The 16537-nt window shown below is 43.1% G+C and overlaps 1 protein-coding gene across 4 annotated transcripts in view; it reads left to right on the plus strand.

The window, feature by feature from the left end:
• Positions 1–11122, plus strand: part of LOC107996454 (ecdysone receptor) — a 107914-nt gene extending 96792 nt beyond the window's left edge. For all 4 annotated transcript variants that reach the window (XM_062078770.1, XM_062078769.1, XM_062078768.1 and 1 more), the window contains 4 exons: positions 7830–8269; positions 8366–8626; positions 8707–9082; positions 9262–11122. In XM_062078770.1, the coding sequence (XP_061934754.1) occupies positions 7830–8269; positions 8366–8626; positions 8707–9082; positions 9262–9506 (1322 nt within the window). In that variant the 3' untranslated portion in view covers positions 9507–11122. The remainder of the gene's footprint in view (positions 1–7829; positions 8270–8365; positions 8627–8706; positions 9083–9261) is intronic.
• Positions 11123–16537: the final 5415 nt, after the last annotated feature.

Genomic DNA, 16537 nt, shown 5'->3' on the forward strand with positions numbered 1-16537 from the left:
GCAACTTTTCCTTCGACGCGGGAAAACTACTTTAGAATTAAACCTGAAGCAACAAAACGAGCGGCCAGACGGTGGAAGTGGGTCGTCGTCAGTGGTCGTCGAATGGCGTGTGAGCGCGCGTGTGTCGGTGAATCGTGTAAGGAATGGTAACGAGCCACGTAGTACACGGGAAACGATATCAACCCGTGAAACGACGGTTCTCAACCATCTGATGGATCCCTAGGAAAATGTATATTGAGTTATCATCGAAGAGAATCTTCTTTCATTTTCTTCAAACGAGTCATTCGTTTCAAGTATTTCCCTTTCTTTTTCTGAACGAACTGGAGGGCTATTTTATTCGTTTTATTCACATCGTGTTATGCTGCATGAGAAATCGAGACGAGAGGGTTCGATTGATCGGATGCGTTAATAAGTGGGGCAGGGAGGGGCTGAGGGGGGTTGGGGGAGAAAAGTGACGTTAAAGGTACTTGCGAGAAAATGACGGTGAAAATAAGTCGGAATTGGCTGGCTATCAAGCAGGGAGTAATTAGAGTAGCTAGGGTTAAAATACACCGGTCTATATTCAGACCTTGCAGACTGCATCTCGCGAATGCCATTCCGCGTCAATCGGACGCGTATATTGTTTCCTTCGGCAAACATTGTTGTGTCGAACAGCACAACGATGCTTGTTCTTTCGCTTCTGACGTGCAGATCCTCCTTTCAACCGCTCGCACCTTTTCAACTCCGCAACTGTTAGCCAACTAATAGCTCTTTAATTCGATACGAAATTCTTTTCCAATTGTGCCTGCGAGGGAACGTAATTATTACAAGCCCGATAAATAAACGGATAAAAAGGATATGAGAGACGCACGACTCTGCTCGAACAAACGAACTTCCAACTGTGCGACTTCGAAACGTCAGTCGAAGGAGGGAACGAATTTTTCTTCGCAATTAATCGTTGGATGATCGGTGAAACTGAAAAGCGAATTTTCATTTTCACCTGGAAATGAGTCACGCTGGCAACGGGCCAAGCTTAAAACGCCAGGACCAAAGTTTACCAAGTAGACCAAGTTTCGCAAGCGTGAGACACCCGCGAGAGTGATTAATCGTACGTTCTTGTCACATTTATTACTTTCACGACGACGTCGCCTGTGACGCGCGTTTCGTGTAGTTTATTCAACCCGTTCCATCCACCTTCCAACTGGGACGAATTTTTCTTTTTCTACAATCGTTCGTTACCACCACAGATGGTGTCGCGTGTTGAAATATCGGGCTCGATCGAAGCGCGTTGAGAAGAGACGAGCTGTCGTTTAGAGGGGAAGAGGTGGCAAGTTGGGAGACCCTGAGACGATGGACGGTCGGTATGCGCGTTTTCTCTGTGCTGGTGGTATTCCCTCCGGTAAAAGTACCGTATCCGGTATGTCCGCGTGGCGACTTTCGCGTAACAGACTGTCCACGATCTGTGACAGGAACCTGTAAATCAGAATGGATCGTAAAGCTCGTAGGGTACTCAAGCCAATAACGATAGCGCGCCTAACGAACCCGCTTGCATCGTTCGTTCGCCATTTTGTCCTTGGTGGAAGGCGATAAGAAAAATCGGAAAGATCCATGACCGAAACGTGTAAATTTTTCCAGCTGGCCGAGGTGATAACCGAAACAGGCGCGGTAAATCATTTGTTTTGGACGTTCATTACCTTCTCTCTCTCTCTCTCTCTCTCGAGTACATATCCAAGGATTGGTCGCTGTTCGCGTCGCGCGCAGATATTCTTCCTCCTCCTCTCTCTCGAGGAAGAGTCGTGGCTCGAGCTCGCCACTCTAGTTCAAGGATAAATTCTATCGTGGCCAGAGCCAGTGTCACGCTCAGCTGAACCTAGCAGCGGCTGCAATGAAACGCTTGGAAATCATTTTGTTCCATTAAAGTCCGTTTCACCGTATTCGAGGATTATTCGTAGGGGGAGGGGAATGATCGGTTTTAACCTAACACCGGTTGCTTTCCAGACATTTTTCTCGCCAGACACGATCGATCGATTCCTTTCCCGTGATCCAATTTCGAATTTTTCGAGGAAACCATTCTTCCTTCCTTTTTTACGAGATAAAAGTATATAAAAGTTTCTTGCTTGTTTATTAAATCGTGTCAATATCGAGACGCGGAGAGAGTAACGAAGCCAGGTTGGATCAATTTCCAAGGAAAAAACGCGCGTGGAAAGGTAAAAAGGAACGGAGGGAGGGGGATAATATTTCGAAAGTGGGAAATTAGTGGAGAACACACATATATATATATAATAATATTTTCGACGGAATCTGGAAAGACGAGGTGGGTTAAAGAGCCGCGGGTGAAGTTTCAACATACGGCGAGCGGCCCACCGGGAATACGAAATGAGTTTTCGAGGCCTTCAAAGTCGTCCACGGTTGCGTAGGATTTCGTTCCAACGAAAATAAATTCGTCGTTGGTGATTCACGGATTTCCTGTGCGCGTTTTCGTGTGACCGTTCTCCGTCGTTGTCTCTCCCCGCTCTTCCATCCACGATTTTTTTCAACCTTTACGAGGAACAAACAATAGAGCCCCGATATAATAGGATCCTCCGTCTTGGATTTTTTTAAATTTATCTTTAATTTCTTTTTTTTTTTTGAGGTCAGAACGAGCTTCTTTCCTAGATAATTTTTTCGACATCAGAATGGGAGTGGAATTTTTCTTTTCTTTTCTTTTTTTTCCCATGCAACTGCGCCCATGTTTATCTAATTGCGAAGATGGCCGCTCGCGTGTTGGCCACATCTTTCCTTTTGTTCCCAGATCTTATCTGATCGTAATACCGTGACCGGATATGACATCCATTAGTTACATCGTCCGTGTGTGTGTGTATCGTGCAGAATGGAAATACCGATGGGATTGCCGCCATTTAAAGGGACTGGGCAGAGGAGGGTAGGGCAAGGTCGCGTGCGCTCTCGTTTCCACGCGTATTTTGCAACACGTAGAATTGTTGTTGTGAGAGCGTGGCTTGTGTACACGTCCTCATAAAATTCCGGCGCGTCGATAAAACGAAATGAAATAGCGACTTTTTCGCGCCGAGGGTAGAGAAGGAGAGAAAACGAGATAAGAAAGAAAAATTATACGGGAGGAGTTGGAGGCGAGATACGAAGCCGCGCAAGGTGGATTATTCCGAGAGATCGTTGCACGCGAATTTCATAATTCGCCCAATATTATTTTAGCCGTGGTAGCCGTGACGATGCTGAAATCATGAGCGCGCGCGCGCGCGTGCGATGAATTTTAATGTCGAAATGATACGCAGCAGAGTCGCGACGAGAAATGTGACGAGAATGAAATAGAAGGCTGGAATAACGCGCTCTGCCCGCGCGTGTATTCCGTGGAGACCTGAATGATAGTCAGTGGCGTTAGAGCGATGTGCCGCTAGTCGTCCATCTTGTCCCAGCGTCGTAGTCGCTTCGTCCTCGATCCTGTTCCTCTTCCCGTACGCGCGCGCTTACGTGTTTAACGAAAAAGTTTCCTCGCCCTCTCCTTTCTTCTATTTTTGGAACGCGCGTTCTTAAAATTCTGATCTGATGAGAATTGGTCGATCGATCGATTCCTACTTTTTTTCTTCTTTTCCCCCCCTTCAGTTTTATCATATCCATTTTCACGTTCATCGAAAATACGTATCTACTCCAATTTCAACTCTCGAGGCCAAACATTGTCATTGCGAACTCTCTTCGAAGAAAGAACTTGGTTAAAAAGTTGCGCGACTCTCAAAGAAAAAAAAAAACCCCTCGATCCGATAAATTTCTCCGATCGCGAAATCATAAATCCGAAAACAAAAGAAGAAGAACAGTCCGGTTGAAGACCAGAGTCCCCTTAAAAAGCCGGTGTGCAATGCGAAAGGCTGGGGTGTGAATGAGAAACCGCCAAAAACCGCAAAGAATAGCAGTTCTGGTTACTCGGTTCTGCCAGTCAACAAGAAGGAACTCTATCCCAGGACGTCGTTCTCGTCGCCTCCTTCCCCCCTTGCCCCCCTTCCCTCTAGAGAAGAAGGAGAGTGGAATAGAGGCTCGGCTGCAAGAAGCAGTGCTCACTGGCCCGTTTTAGCTTTCCTCTGTTGGCAAGAGCGACAGCACGGATCGGTAGAGACGCGAGCAGGCGAAAGGAGACGCGAGAGGGAAAGAGGAGGATCCGTGTGTTGGAGGAGCGGGGCGGGTGGGAGGCAGTTGCGCGACGGAGAGAGACAGAGGGAGAGAGAGAGGCGAAGACTCGCTGTCTGTTAGGCGGGCCAGCAGGATCGAGAAGGACGCGTGCTAAGGAACGTGCACGCGTGTAGAAGTGGTACCTGCGCGGCTACACAGTCACAGGCATCCAGCCAGAGTCAAGGCCGCTCACTGCTCCGCCGTGAGAGAGCTACTAACCAGCACGGAAACTTTGCTGCGTATAGAGTATAGAAGGCGAGCGGCCACGTTGAGTCGTATATAGCGGTTGTACGGAGGCTTCTACACTTGCTAGATTGTCCTCCAGATTCTGGAGAAACCGACACTCTGCGATATCGAGTTTCCTACGCGTCGTTTTGCTACGTTTGCTTCCGATGCTTTCGATGACCGAGAAGAAATTTTTTCCCCCTCCCCTTTTATGGGCGATAATAAAAGCCGCTATCGCGGTTGAATTTTGTAGGATTATTATCCGTTCTTCTTTCCTTTGGATAGCTTCATTTTGTATTTTTTTTTTTTTCGATCGGTTTTATTATACATCGTAATCATCGATCTCGCGTAGTTTTAGCTACAAGGTGTCGATCTTCGAGTCGAGTTATTTTAAGTAAGCGAGAGAAGACGATGATTTAGAGTTTTGTTGAAATTTTGAACACTCGTCGGTTTGAACGTTCGCGTAAGTTTTAGAGAAGCGAGAACAGTGAAATTTCGTGTTACGGGTTTAAAATAAACTTCCAGATGAGTTCACTGCGCCATTGCACGTATGATCGAACTCGCGTGGTATGCTAGTGCCTCGGAGTGCCTCGAAATTCTGTTTAGGAATTCGAGGAAGGAATCTAGAACGTTTGGCATTGTTGAATAAGTAAAGATAGAATTCGATCAAATTTTGCTTGCCATTCAAATTCTAAGCAAGATTTAACCATTACGAATGGAAATATTATTCGTCCAAGTTCCAACATTTAAGAGAACATTTTAAGAGACGGAGAAGGAACTCTTCGAATAGAGAAGTGTTTCGTACATTTCGGGATAAAAAGTCGTTGTCGCATGAATTCAAACTGTTTGGTTACACTGAGAGATTCCAGACTCTTTCCTCGAGCCCCCCAGACTATGATTCTCCATCTTGCACTCTATAAATACACAGGCTTGGTGAAAAGAAGTCAGTGTCAAGGTCAGCAGTTGGATAGCTGTAAAGATTCTTGCAGATTATTCATACAGGATGAATCTTTTAAATTTCGATTCCTGATTATACATTTAAATTAGAATTTCTTTTTTCTTAATTACGATAATTTAAAAAAATGAATCAAAATTATATCAAATTTTTATCAAACTTGAATAACTTAAATTACAAAACGATTATAAATAAAATACTTGAAGAAAACTTGCAATTCAGTTATCGATAAATCAATCGTTTAATTTCTCAAACGCAAAAAAAAAAAAAAAAGAAAAAATACATTGAAAGAGGGAAAGAGAATTTCATTAAATTTTCAATAATGATCGTTAAATCAGCATATTAACTCTTTTAACTTTCGTTGATCATTGCAAGAAACGTCGAATTATATTTTGATAATATTATTCCGCGTCAGAAACTAGCATGAATACCAACAGCGAGCCAATGTTAAGTAGCAAGGAAACCTGTTTGGGGCATTTGAAATGATGCCCTGCTCGCTCTATATAGAATCGTTATGTACTACTTGCTAATATGTACACAAACCGGCGTAGGTATCAATTTTGTGCCAGTGTCAGGTCGGTACCAATAAATTTATCGGCCTTCGGTTTCTCCGATGCAACAGAATCGTCGGAGAATCGTTTCCAAGAATCGTTCGACGAGGTTTTGTTGTCAATTTATCGACCAGAAAAATATTTTGTCGTTAATAATCTTAATCACGAATCTTAAGACGTAGGAAACGTTAATAACAAATTGAAATTTCTCCAGATGATCGATCCGAAACGTTGCTAAACCGTTGTTTTCGAAATTTTTCTTCGATCGAATTTATTTATTTTTAAATCGTTCTGAAAACCAAAAACCAAAAATAAAAACCTCAATCACGAAACTGTGATAAAGGAGAATTAATTTATATAATTACGATCTTGCGATCTTACTTTTTTTTTTTTCGAAGATACGAAAGATCTTCAAAAGATCTCGGTTATCAAGAAAGTTAAGCGACACGAAAAAATCTGCAAAAATAAAGGAAAGTCTCGAGGAGAGAAATGGAAGAAGGGAAACGATTGCAAGACTAAAGTCTGCAGAAGAAGAAGAAGGGGTAATAACCGAGTGACCATGTAGCCTGGTCACTGTCTCAGTGTTCCAGGCGGATATTTTCACGGTGATCAGTACTTCCGGGTGATCCGAGGAACCCGTCTTCAGATTCTTCTTCGTGGAATTGCCGAGAAAGATATATAGATATATATATATACGAGACACGTTTGCTTTTCTCTCGAGAAATTCAAATCATCTTCCTTGCTGAAGCGTCAAGTGATGAGAAATTTAACGACTTTGAAAAGTGATCGTATTAAAATGGAATTTACAATTACAACTTGTGAATAACAAATACGTAAAAGCATCAATCGAGTAACTTATGCGTTATTTTAATAAACTGCAGATCAGAATTATATGACCGTGTCATCAACGATCTCGAAACAGTTATATATTTACTGGCCAACGTTAATACATAGTAATTTGAATTAAAAATTTCTTTGACGAGATTTTCTTTCTTTTTTTTTTTTCCTAATCCAATCTAATCAAAACTAACTACTCCAATCTTAATCTCCACACTTGGCCTCCCACACGTATATTTAGAATCGTAGATCTTCTCTAGATTTTTGATCAGTCAAGCGATCAACGGTATCAGGTCTTGGGACCGTTATATTTAGCAACCGACATATATATATATATATTTCTCGAATTTAAAATATCTCATTCTCACAATGACTGATCTCCAACTAGAGAAATATAAAACGAACTATAAAACTGTTCGAAATTAAATCCCTCCAATTTTAATTCTACCTCCCGAACGCATATACGTATATTTAGAATCGTAGATTTTCTCTGGATTTTTTCGAACAGAGAGCTAACATTTTCGAGAATCTCGGACGAGATCGGCCGCGCACGATTTCCTTCGTGCAGCGACGATTCCTCGCCTCGTTGTTGGAGGGCGCAGCACCGTACTTTCACCGACCGTGACTTCCACCGCGCGGCGTTCCATTCGACGAATTTCACAGATAAACGGGGCAATAGAGACGATGTCGCCACGTAGGTCACTGGAGCCAAGTCACCCGCACGTTTCGCCAATAATAATTTAGTTTCGAGAATAATTCGAATCGTGAAAATTTGTCATCGCTTTCTCGATCTCTGGTAAATTGAATAGCCTCGAAATTCGGGGAAGAACGTGTATATATATATATAAAGTTTACTGGAACGTTTAAAAGATGTCACCTATTTATGGAACGCAGGGGAGATCGGGTTACTGATGGAATTTAGGACAACGGGGGGATCGTATTATCCCCTTTAGATATTCAATATTTTTAGGTATCTGTCCGAGAAGAAATGCCGTAACACGTGTTACGGAACTGCGCTTGCATATGAACCAGAATTTTCATAGCAACAACAACAACAATAATACCTCGAAATTCGTATCTGACGGGAATTTTGAACGTGTTGTCGGCAGGTAGGGACGAGTTGTCGCAGCCTGGCTCTTTGAACGGGTATGGGAGCAGCGGAGGCGGAGGTGGAGGAGGCGGAGGAGGAGGAGGCGGCGGCGGCGGCGGGGGTGGAGGCGGAGGCAGCGACGGCTGCGACGCAAGGAAGAAGAAGGGACCGACCCCGAGGCAGCAGGAGGAGCTGTGCCTGGTTTGCGGCGATCGTGCCTCCGGTTACCACTACAACGCGCTCACCTGCGAGGGGTGCAAGGGCTTCTTCCGGCGGAGCATCACGAAGAACGCGGTCTACCAGTGTAAATACGGGAACAATTGCGAGATCGACATGTACATGAGGCGCAAGTGTCAGGAATGCAGGTTGAAGAAGTGTTTGACCGTCGGGATGAGGCCCGAGTGCGTGGTGCCCGAATACCAGTGCGCCGTGAAGCGCAAGGAGAAGAAGGCGCAGAAGGTATCCTGCTCGAGAATCGTTAGATTTTTCCCCTCTCGTTCTCTCGATCGAGTCGAGGATCGGTTTATGGATGGAGAGGGGACGGTTGTGTTGCAGGAAAAGGACAAGCCGAACAGTACAACGATGAACGGTTCCCCGGGCAGTGGTGGAATACGGAGCGACCAGATGGGGGTTAAGATCGAGCCGGCCGAGGCAGAGTCGTTGTCCACGTCCGGGAGCAGTGGAATTTTGACGCCGGTCAGCCCTTACGGCTACGTGAAACCGATCAGCCCCGAGCAGGAAGAATTGATACACAGGCTCGTGTACTTCCAGAACGAGTACGAGCAACCCAGTGAGGAGGATCTCAAGAGGATCACGGTAAGTTTGTTTCTACGGTTGTCTACGGTCGGTTCGATGGTTCTCTCGCCGATCGTAAATTGTTACGAATTGATTCACAGAATCAGCCCTCGGAAGGAGAGGATATCAGTGATTACAAGTTCAGGCACATCACCGAGATCACGATCCTTACGGTCCAATTGATCGTCGAGTTCTCGAAGAGATTACCAGGCTTCGACGAGCTGATGCGAGAGGACCAGATCGCTCTGCTCAAGGCCTGCTCCAGCGAGGTGATGATGCTTCGAATGGCGAGGAAGTACGACGTGCAGACGGACAGCATAATATTCGCCAATAATCAGCCTTACACGAAGGACAGCTACACCGTGGCAGGTATGGGCGAGACGATCGAGGATTTGCTACATTTCTGCCGGCAGATGTACGCCATGAAAGTGAACAACGCCGAGTACGCGTTGTTGACGGCCATCGTCATATTCTCAGGTACGTAGACCCTGCTAGAACCTGTTACGATTCCATTCGAGGCGCAGGATTGCTATTGCACTCGTCGCAATGATCGCACGCGAATGGCTGGATCGTTGAAACTGACTGACTAACCGATCGTCGAGATTCCTACGGACAATTCCAGCCTACAAAGAAAAGATTCCCCTGTTTTCTTGCAGAGAGGCCGAACCTGCTCGAAGGCTGGAAGGTGGAGAAGATTCAGGAGATCTATCTGGAGGCGTTAAGGGCATACGTGGACAACAGGCGCAGACCGAATCCCGGCACGGTGTTCGCGAGATTGCTGTCCGTGTTGACCGAGCTGCGGACCCTCGGCAACCAGAACAGCGAGATGTGCTTCAGCCTCAAGTTCAAGAATAAAAAGCTGCCAGTTTTCCTCGCCGAGATCTGGGACGTGACACCCTAGTTCCCCCGTAGCCGATCCCCGTCGGCTAATAGTGTTGTTTCATCGCGAGTCCGCGTGGCGCCCGGAACGTTGAAGCTGAACACCGAAGGGAGCAGCGCAATCGTCGGCAGGCGCGGTACGCGGACGTGGAGAACCTCCTGTACTAGTGCGCCACCACCATGCCACTGCCTACCCCGAGTAGTAGACAGGTGTCGTCTACTAGTAGCAGCATCGAAGAATTCCCGATCGATCGAGAATTCGCTTCTTACCTTCTTATCTCGGCTCTGCACCGGCTTCGTAAAGCTGTGCTAAAACGGGGGCTGCGGCAGCTTTCGGCAGTGCTTTAGATGTGGAGCTTAGACGCTGTGGAGGAGGATGATATTTTGCACGACCAAGTCAGGAGGAACACCGAAGAAGGCAGTGGCGAGGCACCCAGGCTGTGATACGTAGAGACAGTACAGAGACTGTAATAAGGAGCTACCTACCGGTTACGTTATTATATTACTATATTCTCTACCTGGCTACCCCCGGAATCGATAAATGTAAATGTATAATGTGTAATGTATAAGGTAGCGGCTAAAAAGGCGGGGCGCGTTTCAAGGGGGCGACGAGCGTTGGTATGAATGAGCTGAGAGGAGTCGATGGGACGGAGCGCGAGAGAGGGAGTGCGTGTTTGATCGTATGCGTGCGCGATTTTCGGCCGAGTTGCGACTGAAAGGGTAATCACGTTGTGATTGTAACGAATGTAGAACAGGCGGGATCGATCGCGCTCTTCTGTAAATGTGAAACGCTGAAAAGCAAGGAATTGCGTAGAGGAGGGAGGGAAGGGAAGGGAAGGCCGGTTTGAGCTGTTGAGCAGCGATCTGGCCCGGCCGATACGCGAGTCGAGAGTGCGAAAGTATCGAGGGAACGGAGAGAAAACAAAAATGATGATGATGATGATGATTAAAGAAGAAAAAAAAAGTAACAAACGATACGATTATACATAATGATACCATAGAGTCTATATCACAACAAATAGCATAATAATATATTGCTAGCATGTACATTGTTTATACGAGGAAAGACGTTGTAATTAAAGAGTGATGGGTTTAAGAGATGCGCCGGTTGATCGGATGAAGATGACAGGTGAGAATGATGGGAAGGGAACGGTTGGAACGGTTTTTCCCCCGCGACGAACAAGATGTCGAAGACGAGGCTTGGCATTTGCGCGCGTCCGAGTTTTCTTTTTTCGCGAAAAATGATGGCAATGAAAAGGGGTTGCGCGATGGGATGTGGGAAGAGAGGGAGAGAAAGAGAGAGAGAGAGAGAGAGAACAAAAGCGCGGTAGCAATGTAGGACAATGTTAAGTAAAGTAAAAGTAAGCGAGGCTAGTTGGTAGTAGGTCGTAGTAAGTCAGTGAAGCTAGGCTAGGTGACCGAGTTCAAGTGCAAAGCCTTGTGCCTTCAGCAGCGGACATCGGCTCACCGACAAACGAAACCATAAAATTTAACCGTCCGTTTTAATTTTTTAATAAAAAAAAAAAGATGAAAAATCAAGCAAAAATCGAGCAAAATATTGTAAATCTATGCCAGAGTGAGAGAACGAGGGAGAGAAAGAGAGTGAAAGAGAGGGAGAGAGTGTGTGTGTGAAAGAAAGAGAGAAAGAGAGAGAGAGATAGGTCGAAAGAGAGGGAGCGAGTGTATGAAAATATTAAATTTGCGTTTAGAGCAAGATGAGAGAGCAAGAGAGTGAAGAAGAGATACACGTGGATGCATGAGAATAGTGGGAGTGAATGAGGAGAAAAAGTACCGAGCGAAGAGGAGAAAGAAGAGAAATGAATTTCATGGAAAGTTTGATAGAAATTGTTGAGGAATAATTAATAAGGAAAGATCTCTTTGCTGGAGGAAGCGGAAGAACAGAGTCGCGCCAGATCTCAGCTGAAGATGAGAATTATAGAAGCGGGCTTCGAAAAGTTGATGATTTTCGACCGATATTTTGGACATGCAATGCTAGCATTAAAAAAATAAATAAATAAATAAATAAATAAATAAATAGATAAACGAATAAATAAAACAACACACTCAATCAATTGAGAAGAAGAAGAAGAAGAAGAAGAAGAAGAAGAAGAAGAAGCGTAAAATGGAAAAACTGGCGTTAAGAATATTCTGATCAGCAGACAGACGTGCGTAGTGATAGTTCTGCGATCGACTTTCAGCTGACTCTCAAACACGAACCGAGAATGACAGACACACGTATGTACACGTATATACACACCACGTACACGCGCGCATGCACGTACACTCAAAGACATGATAAGAAAGAGAAAGAAAGAGAGAGAGAGAGAGAGAGACTCTACTCACAGAAGAATTGGAAAAAAAAAATAAGGAGGAAAGATCAGAGACATACCTGTGCATACACATATACGTGAGCCACACTGTACACTAAGATTCTTAATGTTGTAACACTGTAACTCTATGCTATTAACTGATCATAATGCAGTTGTATTCCATAGTAAGTTAAACGAGCAAATTTAAAAAAAGGTAAAAAAAAAAAAAAAAAAAAAGAAAAAAAAGAAAAAAACGTAAATTCTAACGTAACGTGTGATTAACACGAGGCGGAGTTTTTCTGAAGGGGGAAGAAAAAAAAAAAAAAAGAAAATACAATGTGGTTGAAATTAATTATAAATAAGGCGATGTATTTATTTTAACGACAAATGTAAACGTGAAAAATTAATCATTCGAGATGAGATGAAACAAGAGCAAAAGAAAAGGGATATAACGTTAGTGATGAATGATATCGGAAATATCTGGACAAAAGAACGAGTTACTAGTAATTTGCCTAGAACAAAATAGTAAGATCCTATAGACGTGCTGTGTTTTACTATTGTACAGTTATACTTATCGTATATCGAGGAAGACGAAGAAAAATCCATGCAGTAAGTTACGTGTAATCTAAGTAACATTTTTCTCTCCGATCGTGTCTATCTGGGGCGGTTTGAAAAACAATTCCAAACGTTTGAAACATTCGAAAATCGGCAACGGTGCACGAGTCACGTGATCCAATAATCGTTACATCCAATCGTTACGTCCACTATTTTACGACGCCTTCGATAACCTCGGATCGACACGTTTCGGACAGGGGCAGTCGATACGTCCCATAAATTCTACAAAGACGAAAGGAAAGATCTATAAATTATGCAAAATGCCGCAAGGCGGACACTGCCACACCGCAGAAGGAAGAGAGAAGTGCGTTGTGATGGCACGAGACGGGCGAAGCTTCGGATAAAATAGAGAATCTTAAGTGTAATATCAGCCGGATCATCACCATCATCGCCACCAACGTGATTGTCGCTTGCATTTTGAATTAATCCACTCCAATACTAGTAATACGATAATGTATCCCCCCCCCTCGAAAATCGTCTCAAGGCATCGCTGGAATCTTATCTTTATCTTGGAAATGGAAATTGGAATCGATCGATGCGAAGGTACGAAAGTAGAGAATCTGGATGTCTATTGGTGGGAAAAAATTGAAGTGGAAGTGAAAAGGATGATCGACGAAAAAGAAAAGTAAGCGCATCAACGAATGGAGATGAAGAGGATCTGTACAAAGACACCAGCACGCCGACGTACATTTGCACACGCGTATATTTTGCAGACACCTGTACTTTGTTGTACTACAAAACACACTCATGCAGCTACTAACAACGAGTGCTTTCGGATATCGTCGTTTTTGCTACGGGAAAGGATGAGTTGACGATGAGGATAGTCGGTGAAAATGGAAGGAAAATTTTTCTTAAGCGCAACACGCATCGCAACGACATTGCCTATTGCATATATCTGTAGTATTTGTCGTTTGAACGTCGTTAATCGTAGACGGATCAACGATCATTAAAATATAAAAAAAAGAATATTCGTTTGGGCTCTAGAGTCCTTAAAAATGTTAACGTTTAAGCGTACCGCACGCGAGGACAACACGCAAAATCGTCTACTTCCCTTCGATTCGATACAAGTGGTTATCTCACAAGGATACCCACGATTAAATTGTTGAAGGATATGTAAACTTGTTCTTTCGTATATAGAGACTAAATCGTAAAACATTCAATCGAGCTTTTGTTTGGATTGGTCAAGCTCACGGTACGTTTTATTGTTTCTTACCCTATTTTCAATTGTTAGAATTATATTACATTATATTGTATTATTATGAATCGTTGCCACTTTATTGAAGTTTGCCTTGTATAAACTGTTACTAACTCTATAATTTGTCTTTAATAGATTAGACTTGACTCGTATAGTTGACCTCACTCGACTGACTCGAGACTCCTTTTGGGGAACTTGATTGCTTTCAACGAGGAAAGCGAACAAAGTACCCTGCATATAGTCGACAGACGAGATTGATCCAGTTTTAAATTTCAGAGCTTGAACGTTTCAAACGAAGGTGGGACAGTGATTTTCTTCTGAATGTTTCTGAATATCAAAAGAGAAAGATCGTGCAATAAAAAGGGGGGAAGGTGGTAGTCTGTGTATATGGGAGAACGGCGAACAAATTTTCGAAAGAATCACGATTGTCTGTATCTTGGAACGCAGGGAAAAGGGGGAAAAAAATGTCACGGACCGTCGACGGCAGGTCGTCATCGACACTCTTTTGTTTCATAGCGTTTAGAACTTGAATCAAGGAGGGACTTTCCCCATTACATACACGCGTCGGCCCTCGCCATGATTTCCGATGCAACGTCTAACGCGTTTCACGCAATTGGCGACAGATGTCGTCGTGGAGATATGCAGAATTCTTGGCCCCTCGAGGCGATGTTTTCTCTCCAACAAGTTTGACGTTGAAAGATCCAGCGGGAATCAAGGTGAACCGCATCCTTCGACGAATCATAAACCGGTCACACGTTACTCCGTGTGTAGCGTGAGCTGAGAGATGAAAAGAAAGAGTGAAAGAGAACGAAGAGAGATAGAGCGAGAGCGAGAGAGAGAGAGAGAGAAGGAATGCAAGAGAGTACGAGTGAAAGGGCGACGACGAATGCGCGAGGAAGAGAGGATACACACGCACGCACACGTACACAAACACGTACACGTACACGTACACATAGCACAGACATAAATACATTCGAACGAAAGAAAAACTACATGCAATTCTACGATCACTGCCAAGGGCGTTAACCGTTGACGTCGATTTCTCATTGTTTAAATGTGTCGTAATCGTCGTTTTTCTCGAATGCTGCTGCAAACAGGCGATTAAAATGTAATTATAAAACAATCGGAGAGGGAGGGGGGAGAATAAAAAAAAAAAGGAAGAGAGGAATATAAAGAGTAAGGGGAGATTACACTACTACTACTACTAGTACTACCACGCGCGTTATTTGGCGACATCTAAAGATATCATAAGCATTAACAAAAATGAGATAAAGAAGAAAAAATGCAAAAAAATATATATGTATATATGTATATACATATATACATTATATAGATTACATCTATATATATATATAAAATACGTGCGTTCGCTCGAGTTCTCTGACGATACTCGAGCGTGCGAATTGTTCATGATACTGCCAAGCGTAGACTCGAGTTTCTGTGTTTTTTAAGGGACAAACTATAATACTCCTTTTAAATGTGACGAACCACCATTATACACTCCATACGCAAACATAAGCACGTATGCGCGCGCGCACTCACAATGCATATATATATACACAGAGGTATACATACGTAATACATACTAAAAGACAAATGAATACATACACACACACACACACACGCTGATTACGTACCATATGTATGCGCATCGTGCCGCAATCTCTCTTGTCTGTTTGTCCGCCCAGGCATCCTGATCTGTCCCGTTTCCCCTAGATGTTTCTTTTCGCCTACACGTATACGTGCGTAGATTCATGTGTAAAAATATTCCTGATTCTGGATCGTGAGCACGGTGACGACTGCTGTAAGAGGAGGAAATGATGATGATGAATAGAGTGAATTCGAATAACTATTTTCTTATAAATATCCTTTCTTAAAAAGTAATCATCTTGTAAAGGTAATTAAAATATTTTAAATAACTTTAAAAACATTCGGTTTTTTGAAGTTTTGTTATACGGCAATATTGTACAAAAGAATTTTCGCGTTGTCTTTTAATTTTCGCGTTTAATATATACATATATATTAAAAGATAAGATGAGGAGAATGTTAAGGAGAATTCTATAAAATATGAGAAAACTTGTAAAAAAAAAAAAAAGAAAAAAAAAATGTAAAAATGTAAGATTTATAAAAATTTTAAAATTTATCCAAATTTATATATCTCCATGAAATGTCAAAATCCATTGTGTTGTCAATACAGAAGAAAGAAAAATAATGGTTGATACTTAAAAAATTCCCTAGAAATTGATCTTGGCCCTGTACGATTGCAAACTTTGAATTAACGTAAGTCAGTACAAAATGAAGTCGAGTCGTTGGCAGAGCCTCGTGTCTCCTTCCATCGTAAATACCGCTAAATATCGGTATTTAGTCGAAGGTAGTCAGTCACCGTGAACGTAACTTGAATTTTGACACGTTGAAGCGAGATGGAAGATGATTCAATACGGTTCGCGTTCGTAATTAGCTGACAGACGGTTGAGATACGGTATTTTCTTATTGGAGGCAACGTTCAGCCCTGCGAGAGAGAGAGAGAAAAAGAGAGAGAGTGTGTGAATGAAAGAGAGAGAAAATGAAAGAACAAGAGTGAAAGAGTGCTATAGTGAGGAAGGTTCTTATTAATCGCGAGACAGTGCGAACGAGAGAGAGAGAAAGAGAGTCGTTTAATTTATTGGAAGCTGTAGAAAACGATGAAAAATGAAGAAACGGAGGAAGCTTATAAGCTGAAGATTATTATAAATAAAGTTAAATGATTATACTTTGTTATGGTAGTTTGATGCATTATTCTCTGAGTTTACATAAATACATTGACGAATTTTCGTTCTCGTTTCTTTTTCTCACCCGCGGAATATATACAATTTAATATTGTATATACTTGTTACTTGTAACGAGAGGAAGAGAGAGAGGGAGAGAGAGAGAGAGAGAGAGAGAGTGTAAGGAGCC

This window comes from Apis cerana, linkage group LG8 (genome assembly GCF_029169275.1).
Source record: "Apis cerana isolate GH-2021 linkage group LG8, AcerK_1.0, whole genome shotgun sequence".
Taxonomy (NCBI): Eukaryota; Metazoa; Arthropoda; class Insecta; order Hymenoptera; family Apidae; genus Apis; species Apis cerana.